This window comes from Nycticebus coucang, chromosome Y (genome assembly GCF_027406575.1).
Source record: "Nycticebus coucang isolate mNycCou1 chromosome Y, mNycCou1.pri, whole genome shotgun sequence".
Taxonomy (NCBI): Eukaryota; Metazoa; Chordata; class Mammalia; order Primates; family Lorisidae; genus Nycticebus; species Nycticebus coucang.
This window is the reverse complement of record NC_069805.1, coordinates 34,950,098-34,976,652: the sequence shown is the minus strand read 5'-3', so window position 1 is coordinate 34,976,652 and position 26,555 is coordinate 34,950,098. Positions and strand designations below refer to the sequence as shown.

Here is a 26,555-nt window from a genome sequence, read left to right as displayed (position 1 = left end):
GGGAAAAGAGGAAGGGAAAGGGAGGGGAGGGGGAAGGACAAGTGGAGGGAGGGTAATTGGTGGGACCACACCTATGGTACATTTTACAAGGATACATGTGAAATCTGTTAAGTGTAGAGTATAACTATCTTAACACAATTAAGAAAGTATGATGAAGTCTATATTAACCAATTTGATGAAAGTATTTCAGATTATATATAAAACCAAGGCATTGTACCCTATAAATCATTAATATACACAGCTATGATTTAATAAAAATTATACTAGTATAGGAATATTAACTTTGACTAAAATTAATGAAATTTTCAATGCCTGACACAACGCTCTTTATGGTAGAGTCCTTAAGATAATTGCAGATGTAATTAAAGGCAATATTATTTAACAGAATTTCATGGAAGACAGAAGAAACTCAGTTCCAAGAATGCACAAAATGTGGATGATATAGCATCTTTTCTGTGTGTGTGTATCAAGTACAAACACGCAAATTAACCTGAATGTACATAAATGCTCATTTAGGGCAATTTTAGAGATGAAATTCCTTAAAGATCTTAACAAATGTAGATAAGTGGTTGTATATTCAAAACCTGGAATTTATCAGCACAATTTCTCTCCCAACTTGCAATCACTTTAAAGAACACAGAACACAATGTGGCAGATGATATTAGTCTTGTAAGTGTCAGCCCTCTTTATATGACTTCTACAAGGAAAGGACTTGTAAGATAGCTAAAGAAGAAACAAAAAATATGAACTTATGGTATCCTAAAAAGGACTTAGCTATTATCTTGCGTAGGATTTCCATTCCATTAGGAGGGTACGTAGGAAGATCACTTGCTGACCAAATGATAACTTTGTTTTTTCTTTAATCTTCTTATAAGAAATAGCCCCGTGTTGTGATTATTTTAAATCTTTTTTTTAATAATAGACATTGCTTAAGGTAGATATCATCTAATTCAATCTAGAAAATATTCATCTGACTGCATGTCAAAGTATTTTTCAAACGTACGGATTCCCTTAATATTGTATTACATATAATCTATAATCCTATTTATGATTCTTCTTATTTAAGATTTACGTGAGTTTGGGAGATTGCTGATGTTTTTATATTATGAAAATTTGCTAATTTTTAAACTTTAAAAAGAAATAACTATTAAGTCATTAAGACATAGAAATAGTCATTAAGCCATTAAAGTGATGTCTACTCCACTAAACTAATTTTAGAAAAGATAAAATTATATAGGTTATTTCTTGAATTTTTTGTTATTTTCAATTAATTTTCCATTTATCTTGAATTGTGGTTATTAATGAAATTTGTAGTAATTTTATGGTATTCATTTTCTCCTTTTTGATAAATATTTTAATAATGACAGCTTATTTTATGTAATTTCTCCATTATATCCTATATACCGCTTGATTGGGTCAATGAAAGTCTTTAAAATGACAAAACTAGAGGACATAAGACATGTAGTTCTATTCTTAGTTCACATGAGCATGGGAAAATGTGAATATTTTTCTCTACTGTTATTCTACAAGAATATATACATGCTTGCCAATTAAAAACACGAAACACAGTATACATTCAACTAAATTGTGATCCCAACTGTGTCCTTCCTAAATAACATGACAAACTGAAGAACTTATAGTGTAATGGTATAAACAATTCTTATGTGTTGCTCTGAAGATATCCCATAGGCTTCTACCATCAGCCTTGTTATTTATCTTTCAGGGTTATAGTTTGTTCCTGTGATTAAAGATCACTGCTCACATTGGCATATGTTCAGTTTTCTATTTAAATTTTCTTATTTGAAACATAATCTTTCTTTTGAAATCTTAGCTGCTTATTATATTCCTATTTTTCTTCTACTTATTTCTGTCACATTTCTGTCAGCAGCAAGAAAAATAATAACAATAATAGAATGATCCAAAACCTAAAGTAATTAAATTATTTTCTTACTTGAGGATTCAGCTCAATGGAAACTTTCCATGAATGTATGTTTGGCTTTGTCATATTTGCATTTCTACTGTCATTTAAATTGATTATATGTTCCTTTTGTTTTTTAGGGTCTTTTAAGAAACATCCATTGAAGGTAATAGCATTCATTTTTTCATCTGGAATTATTCATGGCACATTGTGTGCAATGTTCATTATTTATGTTACAATGTGTTTTCAAGGCTATTCAGAGCACTATTAACATGACAGTTTCCAGTCTGAAGAAAGCAGTAGGAAGGAAGAATGTGAAAATATCCAGATCAGGTAATTGTTTTTTTCTTTGATAAAAATCCTTTCATTGCAGTACAGCATTTAAAGTTTATATAGCCATGTTTACTATGAATTATTTTTATTAAAATATCTGTTAGAATATTGAAGTGTTACTAATAACAAATGTTAACTTTTTTTTTAAATTCCATAGGCATGACATTTTAATATATGGATAAAATCCCCATTTAAAAGACTTTAAGCATAACTGTACACAGGGAATCTTTTATAAAATGTCATTATTTACTGTTCATTGAGTCTTATAGAAATTTAGTTTTAAAAATGCATTTGTTAGTTGTCTTCTGTTTTGAAAAACCTTTTTACACTGTATAGTTCTCACTAGATGATCATCCTTACTCTTCTCTAGTGAGTAAAACAAAAACTCAGTAAATATTTTTTTAAGATTGCTCTTCTAACATATTTTAGGTATATAAAGCAGGAGATTCATAATAATAAAAGCAGCAATATGAGAAAAATTAAATGGTTGTTTCATATTTACTGAACAAATTCATTGTGAAAACTCTACACAACTAGTTGTGGTGGCTTTCTCACATCATTTGTAATGAAAAGGAAGGGAGGGAGGAAGGGAAAGAAAAGAGAGAGGAAGGGATGGAGGAAAGAAAGTGTAGGAAAAATGAAACAGAAAAAAAAATAAGCAAAGGAAAAGAGAAAGAAAGAAATTGCTACAGGTTCTTTTTTTAACCCCTTGTCTTTATTTTTTATTCATTTTTAAAATTTTATTATTGGGGAATCATGGAGGGTACAAGACCAGGTTATGCAGCTTGCATTTGTTAGGTAAAGTCCCTCTTATAATTGTGCCCCACCCCCAAGAGGTGTGTCACGCACTGTGAGCTGCCAACACCCTCCCCGCTTCCTTCTCTCTGTTCCCCAACTCCCCCACCCCCAAAATCCCCCACCCCATAATTAATTGTCCTCATATAGAATTGAGGACCTTGCTTTCTTTCTTTTCCATTCTTGTGATGCTTTACTAAGAAGAATGTATTTCAACTCCAAGTTAATACAAAAGATGTAAAGTCACCATCTTTTTTAGTGACTGAATAGTATTCTATGGTGTACATGTACCACAGCTTGTTAATCTATTCCTGGTTTGGTGGGCATTTAGGTTGTTTCTACAATTTGGCAATTGTAAATTGAGCTTCAGTAAGCAGTCTAGTGTAAATGTTCTTATGATAAAATTATTTTTTTTTTCCTTTCTGGGTAGATGTCCAGTAATGGGTTTGCAAGATCGAAGGGAGGTGTAGTTTGAGTTATTTGAGGATTCTCCATACTTCCTTCCAGAATGGTTGTATTAATTTGCAGTCCCAGCAGCAGTGGAACAGTGTTTCCTTTTCTCCCCTTCCACACCAGCATCTACATCTTTGAGATTTTGTGATGTGGGCTATTCTCACTGGGGTTAGATGATATCTCAGAGTGGTTTTGATTTGCGTTTCTTTGATGATTTTAGACAATGAGCATCTTTTCATCTTTCTTATCCATTCATCTATCTTCTTTAGAGAAGGTTCTATTCATCTCATTTGCCCACTGATATAAGTGATTGTTGGCTCTTATTGTTGTTGCTTAATTTGAGTTCTTTGTAGAGTCTATTTATCAAAGTATTTTTTTTGTTTCTTTTTTTTTTTTTTTCAAGAGGCATAGTTTCACTTTGTTGCCTTGGTAGGGTGCTGTGGTGTCACAGCTCATAGCAACCTTCAGCTCTTGGGCTTAGGCGATTCTCTTGCCTCAGCCTCCCGAGTAGCTGGGACTACTACACCTACCACAACGCCCAACTTATTTATCAAGGTTTTGTCTGATTCATAATATGAAAATATCTTTTCCCATTCTGCTGGTTGTCTGTTTGCATTGGTTGTTTTCTCCTTAGCTGTGCAGAAGGTATTCAGTTGAATTAAGTCACATTTGTTTTTCTTTTGTTGCAATTGCCCCAGGGCCATAACTGCAAGTGATTTCCCCAGAGTTTCTTCAAGGATTTTTATTGTTTCATGCCTTATATTTAGATCCTTTCTCCATCTTGAATCAATTTTAGTGAGTGGAGAAAGATGCGGGTCTAGTTTCAGTCTTTTACATGTGGATATCCAGTTCTCCCAGCACCATTTATTGAATAGGGATTCTTTTCCCCAGTATATGTGATTGTATGGTTTATTAAAGATCATGTGGCTATACTATATTAGTTTACTTTCATGATTTGCTATACGGTTCTAGATGTCTATGTCTCAATTTTTTGCCAGTAACATGCTGTTTACATTATGATGGCATTGTAGAATAGCCTAATGTCTGGTAGGTTGATACCCTGACTTTGCTTCTGTTACTAAGAATTCCCCCTTGGCTATCTGGAATTTTTTCTGGTTCCATAAAAAATGAAGTGCTATTTCTCCCAAATATGTAAAGTATGACAAAGTTATTTTAATGGGGATTGCATTGAATCTGTAGATTGCTTTGGGAAGTATAGAAATGTTAACAATGTTGATTCTTCCCAGCTATGAGATGGTATGTTCTTCCATTTATTAATATTTTCTGCTACTTCTTTTCATACAGTTTTATAATTTTCTTTAAAGGGTGTTGCATCTTTTTGGTAGGTATATTGCAAGGTATTTCATTTTCTTTGAAGTTTGGTGAAGGGAATTATTTCCTTGATTTACATCTCATTTTGGCTATTATTGGCATATGCAAAATCTACTGATTTGCAGATATTGAATTTTTGTCCTTCAATATTACTGTGTTTTTGATCACTTTTAGGAATCTTGTAGTTGAGGCATTGGGGTTTTCTAAGTATATCATCAGCAAAGAGGGAGAGTTTCACTTCCTCTGTCCCCATTTGAATGCCCTTTATTTCCTTCTCTTGCCTGATTATTTTGGCTGGTACTTTCATCCTGATTAGTAGTGATAGAGGACAACCTTATCTTCTTCCAGTTGCTGAGTGGAAAAGCTTTCACTTTTACATCATTTAGTATAATATTAGCCGTGGGTTTGTCATAGACGAGAACATGACAGACATAGGAATAGGATATACACTGATGAAGGTATAAAAAGCAACGCCAACTGTGTGAACCATTAATATAAAGAACACACAGGCAATGTTTTTGAACATACAATTATGAAGTAGAGACTAGTATACAGTAATACTTCATATGTTTATGATAATTTTAAATTTTGTTCATTTATGTTGGGTAGACAAATGGAAGAATGAATATTTGAGATGTTCGTATGCCTTGAATCTGGGGACATCTGATGCCTCCCTGAGTGTATTTTGAAAATTTTTATACGAAAGTAAATACTCTTCTAAAGATTAACTTCCATTTAAACTATCAATTTATAAAATGAAAAAAATTCTCTCTTCTTTTATAAACGCTATAGCTTTTTTTGGACCATTCTAAGTAGATTATATTAACTAAATTTATGGTTTTGACAGCAAAGCAAGACTTTATGGTAATATCAGAGGAAAAGCAAGAAAAGCACGATGGAAGCAAAAATAATCATCCACAGGTATAAAAAATTGAAATTTTAATTTCGGGTTAATTATGGTTTTATTTGCATTGGTACAATAGAATAGTTGAAAAGAAATTAAAATTTGGACTAGCATTTAAGAATTGATAGGTTATAATTTGATATTAAATTTAAAAAGCCATTTAACTATTGCAAAGTTTAAAACATTTTTTAAAAGAAATAATAAATTATAGATAAATTTGCCATTGGTATAGAGGCAAGTGATTTCTGGGATTTTGTGTATTTTATAATTTTTATAATTATATTCCTTGTATTATAAATTTCTTATGTGATAAGGAAGGTAACATCAGCTGTTTAATCATATTGCTAAGCAATAGAATTTATGAACAATTTTACAGTGGTGGCCACTGAGTACATCAAAAGAATAATCATTCACAGTGTTTCCAAATTTACAATTTTATGTTGCCAGTCAGTAATGCTTAGGCTAAATATTTCTTATGCCTAGTGATCCCTAACTCACTTCAGTGTCTATATTGAAGGAGAGATTTGAGTCATAAACATTGTGTCTATGAAGAGAGTTTGTATCATAAAGTATGAGGCCTTAGGTGAAACTAACTAAATTCAGAATATAAATGTCTGAACACAATAACTAAGAAAATGCCATGAAGGCTATGATAACTAGTTCGATGAAAATATTTCAAATTGTATATAAAACCAGCACATTGTACCCCACGATTGCATTAATGTACACAGCTATGATTTAATAAAAAAAGGAAAAAAAAGAATGAGGCCTTTGGTAACGGGGCTCATTATTCTTGGGGTAACAATAGCAAGCTTATAACATATTTACATGTAGTAAATCAGTAAACAGTATCAAAATGATTTTGTTCACTGTCATTAGAGGACATTAGGATGTATTAGACCTAGACTTAAGCAGTTAGGCTGTGTCACAACATAGCACTTTCATATTATTTTATATAATTTTAATTAAAGCTAAATAATTGACTTTTATGTCTGATTGCATTGATTTAGTCTGCTAATAGCATAAAGCTTTCCAAGTCTCCAAATGTTGCCCTTTAGAACAGTACTGAAGTACAGTGTAGAGGTTTACTATTGAAGTTAGGTAAAATCATTTTAAGTGAGGAAGGAAGTCATTGTAATATTACAAAATTACCTGCTTATTCAGTTTTGGTAGATTGAAAATATAATAAATTAACTTAATTTCAAACAGAGAGTGATAAAGTTGTCTAGTTCCTATTGGAGGCTGAGGAAAACTATTTTTCACTTGTTAGTTGCAGTCCAGGATTTGGAAGTAGCTAAATACAGATTTAAGAAATGTGTTAGTTAAAGTTTATTTATTTTCTGAATATCTTTGCCCATATTTGGGTGAGAGGATCACATCATTTTGAAAACCTGTACCCTGACAGAAAACATAACTAAGTAACAAAATAAACACATTAATCTTTTATGTTTGCATTTGCAAACAGTTCTCAAAAACTAGAAATACATAGGGTTTGTGGAAGAGGGGATATACTGTGTATTATGGATTTCCTTATGTGCAAAAGTTAGAGTAATTGTGGATAGATCAAGGCAAAGTAGAGTGGTGAAATAAATTAAAATTTAAGAAAAATGAGTAAAACCAAAGGTTTGGTTAAATTTGTGAATACATATAACACAAAAGTCCAGTTTGTCCTTAGGCAGAGTTACTACACAACTCTAAAAGAGTAGCAAGCTTATATTAAAAAGAAAAAAAAACCCTGTAATTTGGCAAAATTACAGATTCCTCCTGATTGTGAGGATAATAGATCCACCTGAAGTGTCCATCTCTAAAATACTTCATGCATTCTCTGAACAAAAGCACATCAGTCTCAGAAATGTCTTTTCATCCCATTTCTACTTAGTGTCCCTGAAATACACTTGACACTTATCTTCTAAGCTTTATTTAAAAGAAAACACAGTATATTGGGAATAAGAGAACAGCCCTGGCAGACCCTTGGTATGTTGTTGTTGCTGGGTTTTTTGTTTTTTTTTTTTTTTTAATTTCATATTACTATGAGGGTAAAAATGATTAGGTTACATTGTTTGCATATCTTAGGTAAAATTCAGGTTGGAGCTGATCCCTTCACCCACGGAGTGTGCTGTGTGTCCTCACATTGTGTACATTTCATGAGAGCAAATGTGCACACTATGCACTCTCCTTCAGCCCTCCCATTTCAACTCAATTGTTTTTTTCTCTCCTGTGGGTGTGTAGTTCTTTATGTAATTGTTTCATATTATTTTTGAGTATATTGGATACTTTTCTATTCATGCACACTTTGCTAAGAAGAATGCTTTTCAACTCCATCCAGGTAAATGCAAAATATGTACTTTTCATCTTTTTCTTTTTTATGACTGAAAGGGAGTCCATGGTATACATGTACCACCATTTTTTAATCCATTCCTGGGTTGACGTGCACATGGGTTTCTTCTACATCCTGGCAATTATGAATTGAGCTGCAATAAAGATTCTAGTGTGGATGTCCTTATTGTAAAATGTTGTTTTCTTCTGGGTAGATACCTAGTAAAGGGATTGCAGTATCAAATAGAAGGTATACTTTTAGTTCTTGGAGAATTCTCCATAATTCTTTCCACAGAGGCTATGGAAAATATCTGTTTGCAGTTTTACTAACAGTGTAGAAGTGTTCCCTTCTCTCCACATCCACACCAGCATCTGCATCTTTGGGACTTTGTGATGTGGGCTATTCCACTGGGATTAGGTAATACCTTCATGTAGCTTTGAATTGCATTTATCTGATGATAAGTATTTTTTCATGTGTTTGTTGGCCATTCATCTATCTTCTTCAGAGAAGTTTTTGTCCACTTTTGACATAGGATTGTTTTTTCTTTTCTTGTGTATTAGTTTGAGTTCTCTGTAAACTCCAGTTATCAGCTCTTTGTCCGAGTCACAGTGTGCAAATACCTTCTACCATTTCATAGGCTGTTTTCTTTAGTTCTTGTGCCTTTAGTTGTGCAGAAGATTTTTAGTATGGTTATGTTCAATTTATTTATTTTTAATATTGCTGTAGTTGCCAAGGGGGTCTTGTTCATAAGCTGTTTCTCAGGCTGATTTTGCCAAGAGTTTTTTCCACCCTTTCTTCCAGATTTTTTGTCATTTAGTGTCTTAAATTTAGATATTTTATCCAATGAGAGTCACTTTTTGTAAGTGGTGAGAAGTCTAGTTTTAGTCTTCCCATTGTGGCTAACCAGTTCTCCCAGGACTATGTATTAAATATGAATTCTTTTTCCCAGTGTATGCTTTTGTTTGGTTATCAAAGATCAGATGGTAAGTGGCTGGGTTCACTTCTAGGTTCTCTGTTTTCTTCCATAGGTACCTATTTTTTTGCCAGAATCGTACTGTTTTGATCACTGTAGATTTGTAGCATTACCCGAAGTCTGGTGCTATAATGCCTCCAGATTTGTTTTTATTGTTTAGAATTGCATTTATTATTTGTTTTTTTTTCTAGTTCCATATGATGCACAGTATTATTTTTTCTAGATCTTCAAAATATGACATTGATGTTTTGATGGGGATTGCATTAAATCTGTAGATTGTTTTGGGTAGTATGGACATTTTATGATGTTGATTCTTCTCAACTGTGAGTGAATATGGTATGTTCTTTCACTTGTTAATGTCTTCTGCTATTTCTTTTCTCAGGATTTCATAGTTCTCTCTGTAGAAATTCTTCACATCCTTTGTTAAGTATATTCCCAAGCATTTCATTGTTTTTTTTAAGCTACTGTGAAGGAATAATGTGTCTTTGACCTTATTCTCACCTTGACTGTTACTGGCATACTATACTGGAGGGTCCTGATTTGTGGACCTTGATTTTATGTACTAAAACTTTTGATTCCTTGCTCACTTCCAGGAACCTTGTAGTTGAGTCCCTGGGGTTTCCAAAGTATAAAATCGTATGATCAGCAAAGAGGAAGATCTTGACCTCCTCTGCCCCTATTTCAATGCCATTAATATCCATCCCTTGCCTGATTGCATTGGCTAGATCTTTCAGCACTAGGTTGAGTAGCAGTGGTGATAGTGGACCTCCTTATCTGGTCCCAAAACTGAAAAGCTTTCAGTTTTCCTCCATTCAGTATGCTATTGTCTGTAGGTTTGTTGTGGGGTGGCGTCGATCAGTTTAGGAAATATCCCATTTATGCCTATTTTCTTAAGTGTTCTTGGAGAAAGGGATGGTGACTTTTGTTGAATGCTTGTTCTGCATCTATTGAGAGACTCATATGGTCTTTCCTTCTGAATCTATTTAAATAGTGAATTATATTTATGGATTTATGAATCAACTTTCTATCCCTGGGATAAAACTCACTTGATCATGATGTGTAATTTTTTAATGTGTAGCTGTACTCTGTTTGCTAGGATTTTATTGAATATTTTTGAATCAATATTTATTAATGATATCGGTCTGTAGTTTTCCTTTTTTGTTTGCTCTTCCTCTGGTTTTGGAATCAGGGTGATGTTTGTTTCATAGAACGTGTTGGGGAAGTTTCCTTCCTTCTTTATGTTTTGGAATAGTTTCTGCAATATAGGTATAAGCTCTTCTTTGAAGGTTTGGTAGAATTCTGGTGTGACACCAGCTGGTCCAGGACTTTTTGAGGGAAGATTTATTGTTATTGCAGTTCTGGTGCTTTATACTGGTCTGTTTAGAGTTTCTAGTTCTTTATGGTTGAGCTTAGGGGAGATGATATGAGTCCACATTTTGGTACAGTTCCTCTACATTTTAAAATTTCTGAGCATATAGATTTTTGTAGCAGTCACTGAAGATTTTTTTGTATCTCTGTGGTTTCTATTGTTATTTTCCCTCTTTTATTTCTGATTGAAGTTATTAGAGATCTTTTCTGTTGCTAGTCAGTCTGGCCAAGGGTACTTTGATTTTATTAATATTTTAAAAGAAACAACTTTTTCTTTCTCCGATCTTTTGAATGGTCCTTATGTTCTCAATTTCATTAAATTCTGATTTTAGTTTATGTCTTTTCTCCTACTAAGCTTGAGATTGGATTATTCTTTCTTTTCCGGTTGCTTCAGATGGTTTATTGGGTTACTGATTTGCATTTTTTCTGTTTTTTTGAATGACAGCATTTAATCCAATAACTTTCACCCTTAGGACTGCCTTTGCAGTATCCCACAGGTTTTGATAGTGTGTGGCTTCATTGTCATTTTTTCATGAAAGATAATGATTTTTTTCTTTATCTCCTCCTTGACCCAGTTCTTTGCTCTAAGGTTACTTCATTTCCATGACTTTGTACAGGCATGCAGGCATAAGGATCTTTTTTTTCAGTTGAGTTCTGCCTTTATTCCCTAATGATCTGGAAAGATACAAGATATAATTTCTATTCTTTAGATTTTGTTGAGGTTTGATTTGTGTCCATTTTTTTGGAATATAATCCGTGAGCTAGAGAGAAGAACGCATACTCAGTAGTTTTTGGATTTATGTTCTGTATATTTCCGTAAAACCCAATTGTTCTAGGGACACATTTAACTCCCTTGTTTATTTGTTTAGTTTCTGCTTGGAGAGTCAGTACAGTTTTGTCAGAAGCGTGTTGTAATGCCCACTTAATATGGTTTCACAGGATATCATATTGTTCAAATTGGTTAGGGTTCATTTTAAATGTCTGGGAGTGTTTCAGTTGTGTGCATAGATATTTAGGATTCAAATGTCTCATTGTTATATTGTTCTCTTGACCAGAGAATAGCATCCATCTTTGTTTCTGTTTATTGGTTTAAATCTAATAAACATCTCATAATATCTAAAAATACAATTGTACCCCCTACTTTCTCCTGATTTCCATTTGCCTGAAATATTTTTTTTCCTACCATTCACTCTCTTCTTATCCTTCAGAAATCCCAATGATTTGAATGCTTGATCTTTTGGAGTAGTTCTATAACTTGCTCAGAGAAAGCTGTTTTTATTCTCCTTTTTTCCCCTGTCTCTTTGAATGATTAGGTTAGTTCAAAATTCTTGTCTTCCATTTCTGAGATTCTTTCTTCTCCATGTTCTGTTCTACTGCTGAGACTCCATACTGTTTGAATCTCCTTGAATGCCTCTTTCCATTTCTTAAGCACTGCTATAATTGTGTCCAGATCCTTGGTGACTAAAACTAAATCTGTTGGGCTGAAGTCAGATCCAGAGACTCCTGTGTGTGGAGTTCCTCACTCTACTTTACACCTAACTATTCAAACAAACTCTTCTTTTTCTCTGAAGTCCCAGCTGTGACAGATTCAAACTGAGGAGGCTTTTTGACTATGGTAGGGAAGGGAGATCTTGGGCCTACCATCTGCTTCCAAGGCTTTCCCGGATTGGGTTGCCTGTTAGAGACTAGGCCCATCCACCTTCAATTTGGCAGGAGTGGAGTCAGGGGCCAAACCTCCAGGAGGGGCCTGCTAGGCACAGATGCTAGACAATACCATTCCAATGGGTAGGGAAAGATCCCCCCAGCAGGATGGAGGCTTAGGAGGGACCTTGTCATGCATTGTCAGTGCAGCCAAGCCACCATTTCCTCCAACAGGGTTGAGGCATGCTCAGTTCATTGGGCCACACAATGCAGAGGTCTCTCAGAGTCCACATGGCCTGATAAAGACCCTGATGATTCTTGGTGACAGAGAAAGCAACCTCTGTAAACCCTCGCTCCCTCAGTTGCTCTGAGGGGTGGGTAGGGTCCAAAGCACTTTCACCTGCTGTTGCCGGGGGTGGGTCAACCCGCCCTCCAGTCTGGGCTGGGCTAGCGCTCCTAGTTTCTGACACTGGAAAGCAGAGTTCTGCAGTGAGGGCAGACTGTTGGGCAACCCAAAAAAGAGAGGGTATGGGCTGGTGTTGAAAGGAAGCTAGTGCCAAAATTGCTCTCTATTCTGCCAGGCACGATACAGACTCAGAAGCAGATATGACTTGGTGCAAAAATAGTGGGATGTTTTATCCTTCTTGGGACTTCCTTATCAGGCAAGAGATGGTGTGTTTTGCTGTTTGCAGAAAGACCTGCAGGTGGGAGAAGGCTCACCCTTACCCTTCTGTTTTCAGGAATCCTCTAGACTGATCCACTCTATTTCTCCTCAGTTCTCTTCCTTCCTCTTACTCATCTTAGTCCTCGCAGTTTGTCTCTGCAGGGTTACTGAACCCCTTGATTCTTCTTGCAATCTAGCCCCCAATTACACTACTCTGGGTTACTTCATTAAAATTCCCCTCCTTCTGGATGAGAGTTTCCACAAAATCTGCCTCTAGTCAGCCATCTTGTCCCTGTCCCAGCACTGGGCATGTGAGGAGAATATTATAATGACACACACACTAAAAAAGCAAGGAGCTCAGAAGATACAGTTGAAACAAAGGAACACTAAGAAGTTTGATTTTGAAATGGCCAAAACAATTTTTTTTTTTTGGAAATTGGACATCAGAAATGTACCTCAGTCAAGAAATCCAAAATTTGTGGCTTATAAGGAAATGAAGTGTGTGCTTCAAACAAAAAGGTGCAGTATTTCTGCTGCTATATCCACTAATAATGAAGGAAAACCAGTACATACTGTACATGTTCCTGAGGCATTAGATGAGGACAGAGATGCTGAAAAGTACAAACCATGAAACCTGAATCAGAAAATATGCATCCCTCCCCACCACATAGTGACAGATCATCAAAAGCACGTGTGTTTATAAAGGAAGAAATATAGCAGGATATGCAAAAGGGTAAGAATGAGGATGACATGTTACCAGTAGAATCCCCACCTTTGGAGAAGAAAAATTCAAGTTCAAAATGAAGTAGATGTTCATTTGTCACTGCTGCTTTTATCCTTTTTCAGTTCTCTGGTCCATTCTGATTTTCCACTTTTGCATGTTGTATTAATCACATCTATTCACCATTTTATTCTGAACTTCTTGAAATGACCAGAAAGCAGAACCTGGGGTCACCATGATTTTTATTTTTATTATTATAATGTGTAGAGAAGACAAAATACAAGTAAGTGCTTGGCATGTTTTATATGCTTCAAAAGCAAATGTTCTTATTCTTCCCTTTTTATTGTCTTGCTATGGTTTATTGAATTTATATCTTAATTGAGAAAGAGATGCATACAGCATATATGTGTATATATATATACACACACACACACACACACACACACACACACACCATGGAGTGCTATTCAGCCATAAAAAGATGGAGACTTTACATCTTTTGCGTTAACCTGAATGGTGTTGAAACACATTCTTCTTAGTAAAGTATCATAAGAATGGATAAGCAGACTGAAGCCAGCTTTCCACAGAGGCTCCCATCCATTAGGAAAGTTAAAGGACAAAAATTCAGCAAGTAACCTAGTGGATTTGAGCTGCACTAAGAGAGAAGGTTGAAGAATGCACATCAACCCCGCTGAGGTGAGCTGCGACCTCAACATATAAACAAAAAGTACAAAATCCATCACCATGTGAACAGGAGTCCCCTCCCCCATGAGAACGGCTCAGAGTGCCCCACAAACAATCGGGCAGAGTTCAAAGGTCCTCCTACTACACTCCACGGGACAGACCCTCTAAAAACTGGACCTACCTCCCCTACTAGGGTGCCACAGCGTTCTCCTGCCAGGCATAAAACTGTATAAAACTGTGTATAGTCTCTACCTGGAATTCTGAGCTCCCAGCACTCCCCTCCACTCACACTGAGGTCTGGATGCCAGTCCCCGAGGAGTTCAGAGTCTTAGGTGATTTCTCAAGGGGTGTGGACGAGGCCTTGACTGCAGCTGGTCAGCACCAGCTGTGGGCACGGGAGTGAGGAGAGGACGGTCGGCGGAGAGGTTACTGCACCGGAGCGGCAGTCCCCTGAGGCACAGTGCAACAGCCATCTTTTGGTGACAATACGGCCAGGCATAAAACTGTGTGTTTTCTCTGCCCGTAACCCCAGGCTCCCATTGCTCCCCGTGGTCCCCTCTGCTCTCGCTCCAAGGTCTGGAGGCCTGTCCCCCAGGGGTCCAGACTCTTGGGCGATTGCTCGAGGGGTGTAGACAGTGCTGGGCTGCAGCCAGTTGGGGCAGACTCTGGCGCATGGGAGCAGAGAGAGGACAGTTGGCCAGAGGGGAGCTGCACTGGAGCAGCGGTTCCGTGAGGCATAAAACAGCAGCCCTCTTTTGCTAGCAATACAGCTCACTACTGAATATTCTGAAGCCACACCCCCATCTCCCTGGGCAACCAGAGACTGTGAGTATAGGATTTGCCTGAGGCAACTCCAACTTGCAAACCAGGGAAACTCCCAGGGCGGGGCTGACCCAGAGGTCCGCTTTACTGAACCTAAGACGCACCTGGCCCTCAGGGGATCATCTGCCTATAGATAATACGAGAGCAAAGACAAGCTGATTTGAAACTCAATTCAGCTTCTCTTCTGCAGGGGAACCGAAAATTTGGTGTGTTCTGTTCTGTCAGTAACACTAATCAGGGGTGAGACTAGACCTGAGTGAAAACCCCCCCAAATTTTATCAAGCATCCGAGGTTGTCAGGCCTCACCTCCTCCAGCTAGAGAGAGGCTGAGCGCAGCGGCCTGACAGACTTCCTTGTGATTCAGGCAGGTGCAAACTCCTGGAGTACCAGTTCACTACAGGCAACTGGATCAGCCAACTGCAGGGCTATCAGTGACTGGGTGTGACAGTGGTGCAAGGTGGGGAAGGAGGCAGCAACCTTACCAGACTGAACTATTGGCTGAGTGGCTCCTCCTGAGTCCACGCAGCACTGGAGCAAGCCACACCAGAGTAGTCACCAGACCCCTGTGATCCAGTTCCCAGAGACCTCTTAAACTCTCTCACCCGAAACAGGTGGAGACTGAGACAACTGATTTGGACCTTTTGAACAGTACCAATCGCCTGAAGACAAATCAGGTGGTGCCGTGGGTGCACGGTGGTAGGAAGGTTTGATTTTTCTTTTCCAATTTTTTGCCGATGTGGGGTGGGGTAACTTAATTGCTGATATTTCTCCACAGCTGAGACTTCAGTCCAGAGTATCTGTTTCACTAGGGTGGAACAGAAACCAACTGAAAATAAGACAGAACCACTTAGCCCCACCACACCAGACAGGACCCCAGTTTCTCAGGCCACAACACTGTACAGGCCCTCGACAAAGCCCCAGGGGGAAAAATCAAAGGGAGTAAAACAACCATGGGGCAGAATCAGCGAAAAACTCTGGTAACATGAATAATCAGAATAGATCAACCCCCCCCAAGGAAAGATATGGCAGGCATAAATGAAGATCCCATTGATAAACAACTGGCTGAGATGTCAGAAATCGAATTCAGAATTTGGATTGCAGACAAGATTAATAAAGTGGAATTAGGAATTCGAGGAGAAATTCAAAAGTATTCTCAAGAATTTAACGAATTTAAAGACAAAACCACCAAAGACACACTGAAGCAAGAACTTGCAGCCCTCAAAGATATGAAAAATACAGTAGAATTCTTCAGTAACAGAGTGGAACAAGCAGAAGAAAGGATTTCTGACATTGAAGATAAAGCCTTTGAACACTACCAAACACTCAAAGAGGAAGAGAAATGGAGAGCAAAAACGGATCATTCTCTCCGAGAGCTCTGGGATAATTCAAAGAAGGCGAATATCCGAATCATTGGAGTTCCAGAAACAGATGAAGTGGCCTCGCTGGGCACAGAGGCCCTTCTGCATGAAATTATGAAAGAGAATTTTCCAGCCATGCCTAGAGATTCTGAAATTCAGATAGCGGACAGCTTCAGAACCCCAGCATGACTCAACCTCAATAACACATCCCCCAGGCATATCATAATTAACATCACTAAAGTTAATATGAAGTAGAAAATTCTCAAAGCTTCCAGGAGAAAGAAAACCATTACCTTCAAAGGGAAGAATATTATAATGACTGCAGATCTCTCTGCTGAAACTTTTTAAGCCAGAAGAAAGTGGTCACTGACTTTTAATCTCCTAAAGCAAAATAACTTTCAACCCCGGATCTGGTATCCAGCTAAACTGAGTTTTATTTATAATGGAGAAATTAAATACTTTAATGACATTCATATGTTGAAGAAATTTGCCATAACCAAACCAGCTCTTCAGGATATTCTCAGACCTATCCTCCATAATGACCAACCCAATCCTATACCACAAAAGTAAACTCACTCATAAACTTCGGATGAAACTCCAATTTCAACACTGGCGAAAGTGTTAAAAATGCCCACTGGACTTTTGAAAAACTCGATACCCAAAACTTCACCAGACTTATTAATATTCTCCATTAATGTGAATGGCTTAAACTGTCCTCTAAAGAGGCATAGGTTAGCTGACTGGATACAAAAACTCAGGCCATGGGCGGCCCCTGTGGCTCAAGGAGTAGGGCGCTGGTCCCATATGCCGGAGGTGGCGGGTTCAAACCCAGCTCCGGCCAAAAACCCCAAAAAAATAAAAAATAAAAAAAATAAAAAAAAAAAAAAACTCAGGCCAGATATTTGTTGCATACAAGAGTCACATCTTAACTTAAAAGACAAATACAGACTCCTGGTGAAAGAATGGTCATCCATATTTCAGACAAATGGTAATCATAAAAACGCAGGTGTTGCAATTCTATTTGCAGATACAATAGGCTTTAAACCAACAAAATTAATGAAGGACAAGAATGGTCACTTGATATTTGTTAAAGGTAATACTTAACATTATGAGATCTCAATTATTAATATCTACGCACCCAACCAGAATGCACCTCAATTTATAAGAGAAACTCTAACAGACATGAGCAACTTGATTTCCTCCAGCTCCATAATATCGGAGATTTCAACACTCCTTTGGCAGTATTGGATCGATCCCCCAAAAAGAAGCTGAGCAAATAAATCTTAGATTTAAACCTAACCAGCCAACATTTGGATTTAGCAGACATCTACAGAACATTTCATCCCAACAAAACTGAATACATATACTTCTCATCAGCTCATGGAACTTACTCCAAAATTGATCACATCTTAAGTCACAAGTTTAACCTCAGTAAATTTAAAGGAATAGAAATTATTCCATGCATCTTCTCATACCACCATGGAATAAGACTTGAGTTGAGTAAAAACAGGAATCTGCATACTCATACAAAAACATGGAAGTTAAATAACATGCTGAATGATAGCTGGGTCAGAGATGAGATTAAGAAAGAAATCGCTAATTTTTTTGGAACAAAACAATAATGAAGACACAAACATTCAGAACCTCTGGGACACCGCAAAGGCAATTCTAAGAGGGATATTTATAGCACTGCAAGCCTTCCTCAAGAGAATGGAAAGAGAGGAAGTTAACAACTTACTGAGAGATCTCAAGCAACAGGAAAAGGAAGAACATTCCAACCCAAAAGCCAGTAGAAGAAAAGAAATAACCAAAATTAGAGTAGAATTAAATGAAATTGAAAACAAAAGAATAATACAACAGATCAATAAATCAAAAAGCTGGTTTTATGAAAAGGTCAATAAAGGGCGGAGCCTGTGGCTCAAGGAGTAGGGTGCCAGTCCCGTATGCCAGAGGTGGCGGGTTCAAACCCAGCCCCAGCCAAAAAAACACACAAAAAAAGAAAAGGTCAATAAAATAGATAAACTTTTGGCCAACCTAATCAGGAAAATAAGAGTAAACTCTCTAATCTCATCAATCAGAAACAACAAAGACAAAATAACAACAGACTCCTCAGAAATAAAAAAAAATCCTTAATGAATATTACAAGAAACTTTATTCTCAGAAATATGAAAATCTGAAGGAAATTTACCAATACATGGAAGCACATCACCTTCCAAGACTTAGCCAGAATCGAGTGGAAATGTTGAACAGGCCCATATCAACTTTGGAAATAGCATCAACCATACAAAACCTCCCTAAAAAGAAAAGCCCGGGACCAGATGGTTTCATGTCAGAATTCTACCAAACCTTTAAAGAGGAATTAGTACCTATATTACTCATGCTGTTCCAAAAGGTAGAAAAAGAGGGAAGACTACCCAACATGTTCTATGAAGCAAACATCACCCTGATCCCCAAACCAGGAAAAGACCCAACAAGAAAAGAAAATTATATACCAATGTCACTAATTAATATAGATGCAAAAATATTCAACAAGATCCTAACAAACAGAATCCAGCAACACATCAAACAAATTATACATCATGACCAAGTCGGTTTTATCCCAGAGTCTCAAGACTATTTCAATATACGTAAATCTATAAATGTAATTCAGCACATAAATTAAAAATCAAAGACCATATGATTCTCTCAATCGATGCAGAAAAAGCTTTTGATAATATCCAGCATCCCTTCATGATCAGAACACTTAAGAAAATCGGTATAGAAGGGACTTTTCTTAAACTGATAGAGGTCATCTACAGCAAACCCACAGCCAATATCATATTGAATGAAGTTAAATTGGAATCATTTCCACTCAGATCAGGAACCAGACAAGGCTGCCCATTATCTCCATTGCTTTTTAACATTGTAATGGAAGTTTTAGCCACCGCAATTAGGGAAGAAAAGGCAATCAAGGGTATCCATATAGGGTCAGAAGAGATCAAACTTTCTCTCTTCGCAGATGATATGATAGTATATCTGGAAAACACTAGAGACTCTACTACAAAACTCTTAGAAGTGATCAAGGAATACAGCAGTGTCTCAGGTTACAAAATCAACATTCATAAATCGGTACCCTTTATATATACCAACAATAGTCAAGTTGAAAAAACAGTTAAGGACTCTATCCCATTCACAGTAGTGCCAAAGAAGATGAAATATTTGGGAATTTATCTAACAAAGGACATGAAAGATCTCTATATAGAGAACTGTGAAACTCTAAGAAAAGAAATAGCTGAAAATATTAACAAATGGAAAAACATACCATGCTCATGGCTGGGAAGAATCAACATTGTTAAAATGTACATACTACCCAAAGCAATATATAATTTCAATGCAATCCCTATTAAAGCTCCACTGTCATACTTAAAGATCTTGAAAAAACAATACTTCATTTATATGGAATCAGAAAAAACCTCGAATAGCCAAGAAGACATTACTCAGAAGTAAAAATAAAGCAGGAGGAATTACTCTACCAGACCTCAGACTATACTACAAATCGATAGTGATCAAACAGCATGGTATTGGCAGAAAAACAGAGAAGTAGATGTCTGGAACAGAATAGAGAACCAAGAGATGAATCCAGCTACTTAACGTTATTTAATCTTTGACAAGCCAATTAAAAACATTCAGTGGGAAAAAGATTCCCTATTCAACAAATGGTGCTGGGTTAACTGGCTGGCAACCTGCAGAAGACTGAAACTGGACCCACACCTTTCACCATTAACAAAGATAGACTCTCAGTGGATTAAAGATTTAAACTTAAGACATGAAACTATAAAATACTAGAGGAGAGTGCAGGGAAAACCCTTGAGGAAATTGGTCTGGGCGAGTATTTTATGAGGAGGACCCCCCGGGCATTTGAAGCAGCTTCAAAAATACACTACTGGTACTTGATCCAACTAAAAAGCTGCACAGCCAAGAACACATTAAAGCAAGAAACAGCCCTCAGAATGGGAGAAGATATTTGCATGTTATGTCTCCTACAAAGTTTAATAACCAGAATCCACAGAGAACTCAAATGCATTAGCAAAACTAGAACAAGGGATCCCATTGCAGGCTGGGCAAGGGATTTGAAGAGCAACTTCTCTGAAGAAGATACGTGTGCTGCCTTCAGACACATGAAAAAATGCTCATCATCTTTAATCATCAGAGAAATACAAATCAAAACTACTTTGAGTTATCATCTAACTCCAGTGAGACTAGCCTATATCACAAAATCCCAAGACCAGAGATGTTGGCGTGGATGTGGAGAAAAGGGAACACTTTTGCATGGCTGGTGGGAATGCAAATTAATACATTCCTTTTGGAAAGAGATATGGAGAACACGAGAGATCTAAAAATAGATCTGCCATTCGATCCTGTAATCCCTCTACTGGGCATATACCCAGAAGACCAAAAATCACAACATAACAAAGATATTTGTACCAGAATGTTTATTGTAGCCCAATTCATAATTGCTAAGTCATGGAAAAAGCCCAAGTGCCTATCGATCCACGAATGGATTAGTAAATTGTGGTATATGTACACCATGGAACATTATGCAGACTTAAAGAAAGATGAAGACTTTACCTCTTTCATGTTTACATGGATGTAGCTGGAACATACTCTTCTTAGTAAAGTATCTCGAGAATGGAAGAAAATGTACCCAATGTACTCAGCCCTACCATGAAACTAATTTAGGGTTTTCACATAAAAGCTATAACCCACTTACAACTTAAGAATAGGGAGAAGGGGGAAATGGAGGGGAGGGAGGGGGAAGGTGGTGGAGGGAAGGGGATTGGTGGGATTACATCAGCGGTGCATCTTACAAGGGTATATGTGAAACTTGGTACATGTGGAATGTAAGTGTCTTGGCACAGTGACTGAAAGAACGCCTGGAAGGCTATGTTAACCAGTGTGATGAAAGTGTGTCAAACGGTCTGTGAAGCTAGTGAATGATGCCCCATGATCATATCAATGTACACAGCTATGATTTAATAAATAATAAAAAATAGAATGGATAAGCAAGTATCCAGTATACTCAATACTAATATGAAACCAATATATAAACAACTACAAGCCCACATCTAACAAAAATGCTAGTCTCATGAGATGGAGGAGAGAGGAGGCAGAGAGGAGAGAAGATGAAGGGAGGGTGATTGGTGGGATCCGATCTAATGTGCACAATGTCAAAGTGTTCAGCATGTCTCTTGGGTGAAGGGCTCAACTAAAAATTGAAAATTATTTTAGAAATGAAAACAATGTTATCTAAAAGTTTATGCCCTCATATCAATCTAAAGTTTGAAAAATATAAATTTGTTTTAAAGTATTGTTTACCTAAATAAAGAAGCTTGGATAATGTTCAGTTTATGTTCATAATGACATACTCCAAAGGTTCCCATTTGGCCAATACTAATTTATCACCAACATATTTCTAGAATAAGGAATATCAATGTATTTAATGTTGTAAGTATTATAGTCAGTATATTGTATGTTCTTATAATGTTCACTTATTTTTGGTGGGGAGTGAAGATTAGAGTTATGTATTTTGAAGAAAATTCCTTGTTGACATAGGCATATAAATTTATATTTTCTCAATTAACCATTGAATATTAGGTGGGTCTTTCTTTCTTTTTTTTTTTAGCTCCCTGTTTAGTTCACAGAATCAGTCATGAAAAACAGATGTAATACAGGCTTCATCTGGAGACCAAATATGAAGTCTTCAATTGCAGTGTTTTCCTTTTAAACAGATACTGCTTTTATTATAACTGCTTTTTCATAAAAAATTCTGATTGGGAAATTTTCACGAACCTTAATACTTTAAGGTAGTGATTAGGAAATCTTCAAGGACCTTAGTATTTTAATTTATTTCAAACTCAATGTTGTTATTAATTTTCACAGAGCATCTCACAGAATCTTAAAAAGAAGGATCTTGGGTATTCATCTGAGGCTTCTAATCAAAAAGGAAAAAATACAGTAAATGAACAAGTCGAAGGTAACAATTATATATTTCTGAAAAAGCTATTTGACACAGAATTTGCTTAAAATGCATTGATATATTGTAAGAGCCAAGGAAAGTCACCAATTGCATGCATACAAGGAGAAGAAAGAGAAGTGAAATGGTGATAAGTTGTGCATGTTCTTTTAATTTTTTTATTAAATCATAACTGTATGCATTTATGGAGCATAATATGGTGATTTGATATACAATTGGAATGCTTAAATCAAACTGATTAACATAACCACCACTTCATTTATTTTTTATGGTAAGACAAAATTTACTCTTCAGTTATTTTGAAGTATACATTTGCATTATGTACTTTAGGTGAGATCCAAGCAAATAACCTCCCTCTTCCCACTTATCACCTTCTCTCTTCCCCTCCCATCTCCCATTCCTCTTGTTAGACTGTATTTGTGTTTTGTCATTCTTATGAGAGTATAAGTGTTTATATATTGGTTTCATAATAGTATTGAGTACATTGAACACTTTTTTTTGTTTGTTTGTTTCCATTCTTGAGATATTTTACTGAGAAGAATATGTTCCAACTGCATCCAGGTAAAAATAAAAGATGTAAAGTCTCCATTTTAATTCATTTATTCACTTATTTGTTTATTTATTGTTTGTGATTCATTGCGGGTACAAAAAATAAGGTTACACTGATTGCATTTGTTAGATGAAGTCCCTCTTATAGTTGTGCCCCACGCACAAGAGGTGTAACATACCCTGCCACCCCAGCCCTTTCCCTCCACCCCTCTTCCCACTTGCTCATTCTCTTAGCCCCCGCCCCTGTATTAGGGGCTGCCTTCATATTGGAATAGAGTACATTGGATTCTTGCTTCTCCATTCTTTTGATGCTTTACTAAGAAAACTTTGTTCCACCAAGTCTTCATTTTTTTATGGCTGAATATTTTCCATGGTATAATTATAAAGCTCTTTTGCATCCTTTGTAAGATAAATTCTCAGATATTTCATCATCTTTGGCACTACTGTAAAAGGAACAGAATCTTTGATTATATTTTCAGTTTGACTATCATTGGAATATATAAAAGCTACTGATTTCTAGGTATGGATTTTGTGTCCTGAGACACTGCTATATTCCTTGATCAGTTCTAAAAGTTTTGTAGTTGAGTCCCTGGGGTTTTCCAGGTATAATGGGGTATCATGTCATATGTGAAAAGCAAGAGTTTGACCTCTTCTGTCCCCATTTGAATACCCTTGATCTCCTTCACTTACCTGATTGAAATGGATGTTGAATAGCAGTGGAGACACTATCCTTGTCTAGTTCCAGATCTGAGTGGAAATGTTTTCAATTTTACTTCATTCAATATGATATTGACTTTGGGTTTTCTGTAGATGGCCTCTATCAGTTTAAGAAATGTCCCATCTAACCCTGTTTTCCTAAGTGTTCCAATCATGAAATGATGCTCGATTATCAGAAGCCTTTTCTGCATCAATAGATAGAATCATGTGGTGATATATTTTTTTATTTTTTATGTGCTATATTATATTTATAGATTTATGTATGTTGAACCAAACTCATAACCCTGGGATAAAACCAACTTGATCATGGTATAAAACTTTTTTGATGTGTCACTGAATTCTGTTTGCTAGGATCTTATTGAATATTTTTGCATCGATATCCATTAATGATATTCATGTATATTTTTCTTCCTTTGTTGGGGCCTTACATGTTTTGACGATCAAGGTGATATTTGCTTTGTAAAATGTGTTGGGGAGGATTTCTTCCTTTTCTATGTTTTGGAATAGGTTATGTAATATAGGTACTAGTTCCTCTTTGAAGGTTTGATAGAATTCTGATGTGCACCATTTGAATTTTTATTTTGGGGAGATTTTGTATAGTTGATAGTTTAGTGCTTGATAAAGGTCTATTCAAAATTTCTAATTCTTTTCGGGTTCCATCTAGGAAGGTGATATGCTTACAGGTATTGGTCAATTTCCTTTATATTATCATGTATCTGAGAATAGAGTTATTTTGTGGTAGTCATTGAGAATTTTTTGAATTTTTGTGGTATCTGGGTCCCCCCCCCTTTACTGTTTCTGATTGATGTTCTTAGAGATTTTATTTTTCTTCTTTTGCTTAGTCTAGCCAAAGGTTAATTAATTTTATTAATCTTTTCAAAAACCCAACTTTCTGTTATGATGACCTACTGAGTGATTCTTTTGTTTTCAATTCTATTTAATTCTGCTCTAAGTTTGGTTATTTCTTTTCATCTGCTGGGTTTGCAGTTGGATTTATCTTTCGTTTCCTGTTGCTTAAGATAGGCTATTAGGTTGCTGACTTGCTCTCCTCTTCTTTTCTTGATGAAGACTTCTAATGCTATGAATTTCCCTCTTAGGACTGCCTTTGCAGTATCCCACAGGTTTTGATAGTTTGTGTCTTCATTATCATTTTGTTCCCCAAATCTGATGATTTCTTTCTTAATCTCATCTTTGACCTAGCTACCATTTATACTAAGCTTATTTCACTTCCATGACTTTGAGTATGTATATTTCTTTTGCTAGAAGGTATAATTGGTATTATTTTAAATGCATTGAGGTTAGACTTGTGTTTGAAGATATGATCAGTTTTGAAGATATGATCTGTGGGCTGATGAAAAAAATGTGTATTCAGTTTTATTAGGATGAAAGATTCTGTAGTTGTCGGTTATGTCCATTTTTTTCGAGGGTCAAGTTTAACACCATTATTTCTTAGTTTCTTTTTGGATGATCTATCCTGAATAGCTAAAGGGGTATTTAAAATGTCCAGTTATTTATAGTACAGGAAGATATCATAGTGTTCAGATCCATTAGGGTTTGTTTTGTAAATAGAGGAACATTCAGAAAGGGCACAGAAATGTTAATTATTGAAAGCTATTCATGTTGATTGTTGCCCTTGACAAATATTTAGTATCTGTCGTTGTATTTTGTTATTTGTTTTTGTTTTAATTCAATTATATCTGCAACTAAGATTGCTATCCCTGCTTTTTTCTGATGTCCATTTGCCTGATCTCCATTCATTCGCTCTGAGTCTTTCTTTGTCCTTTGAGGTAAGATGAGACCCCATTGGCAACAATTACTGGCCTTAGTTTTTTAAAACCAGTCAGCCATTCTGTGCCTTTAGGGGAGAATTTAGGCTATTCACATTAATTGAGATAATTGATAGGTATGGTAGTATTTTGGTTGTTTTCTTTTTCAAATGTCTAGTGCATATTTTTAACCCTTTGACCATTGTGAAATCTAGGCTTTGTTGTTTAAATTCTGGGTGTATTTCTTTGGGTGGTAGACAACTGTGCTGGTCATTACGGAAAATGGTTCTGTGTATTTCCTGGATAACTCATCTTGTTATGGCAAATTTCCTCAACATGTGGGTATCAGTGAAGTATTTGATTTCTCCGTCACAAATGAAACTCATTTTATCTGGATATGGGATTCTGGGCTAAAAGTTATTTTGTTTTAGGAGATTGAAGGTCCATGATGATCCTCTTCTGCCTTGAAAAGTTTTGGCAAAAAGATGTGCAATCAACCTAATATTTTTCCCTTTGTCGGTAAGATTTTTGTTACACTTGGCTGTTTGTAGGACTTTTTCTTTGATATTAATTTTGGGAAAGTTAAATACAATGTATCTAAGAAATGGTTTATTTAGATTGCATTGTGCTGGGGTTCTGAAACTTTCTACTATCTGAAATTTTGTATCTCTTGCAATGCTTTGGAAATTCTCCTGCATAATATCTTGGAGTCAAGCATTTGTGCCTTAAGGATCATCATTTTCTTCTTCAGGAATCTCTATACTTTGGATGTTTGATCTTTTGGAATGGCCCCACAACTCTTTCAGAGAATGTTCTGTTCTGATTCTCCTGTTTTCTGCCTGTTTGAATAATTGGTATCATTCAAAAGCCTTGTCTTTAATTTCTGATACACTTTATTACCTGCTAAACTCTATTAGTGAGGAACCCTACTGTATTTCAAAGTTCTTAGAACACTTTTTTCATTTCATTAAGCTCTGCTATATCCTTCTCATTATGTTCATATCCTTGGTGACTTTGTCTTTGAATTCTTTAGTTTCTTGAGACAACTTTTGAACAGTTTTTTGGATGTCTCTTTTCATCTTTTCCTCCATTCTATTCATCTTATTTTTTAACCATATTCTGAATTCTGTTTCTGACGTTTGAGCCACTTCTCAATGAATAGTATCTTTTGTTGTATCTCCTTTGTCATCCCTTGGTGTAGGTGATCTTCACTGATTTTTCATGTTG

At 36.2% G+C, this 26,555-nt stretch overlaps 1 protein-coding gene across 1 annotated transcript in view; it reads left to right on the top strand.

Annotated features, from left to right (window-relative positions):
• LOC128579076 (ankyrin repeat domain-containing protein 26-like) overlaps positions 1–26,555 on the top strand; it is a 161,988-nt gene that overhangs the window by 77,970 nt on the left and 57,463 nt on the right. The window contains exons 15-18 of the mRNA XM_053581353.1: positions 2,059–2,084; positions 2,170–2,251; positions 5,679–5,752; positions 22,203–22,296. Of these exons, the coding sequence (XP_053437328.1) occupies positions 2,059–2,084; positions 2,170–2,251; positions 5,679–5,752; positions 22,203–22,296 (276 nt within the window). The remainder of the gene's footprint in view (positions 1–2,058; positions 2,085–2,169; positions 2,252–5,678; positions 5,753–22,202; positions 22,297–26,555) is intronic.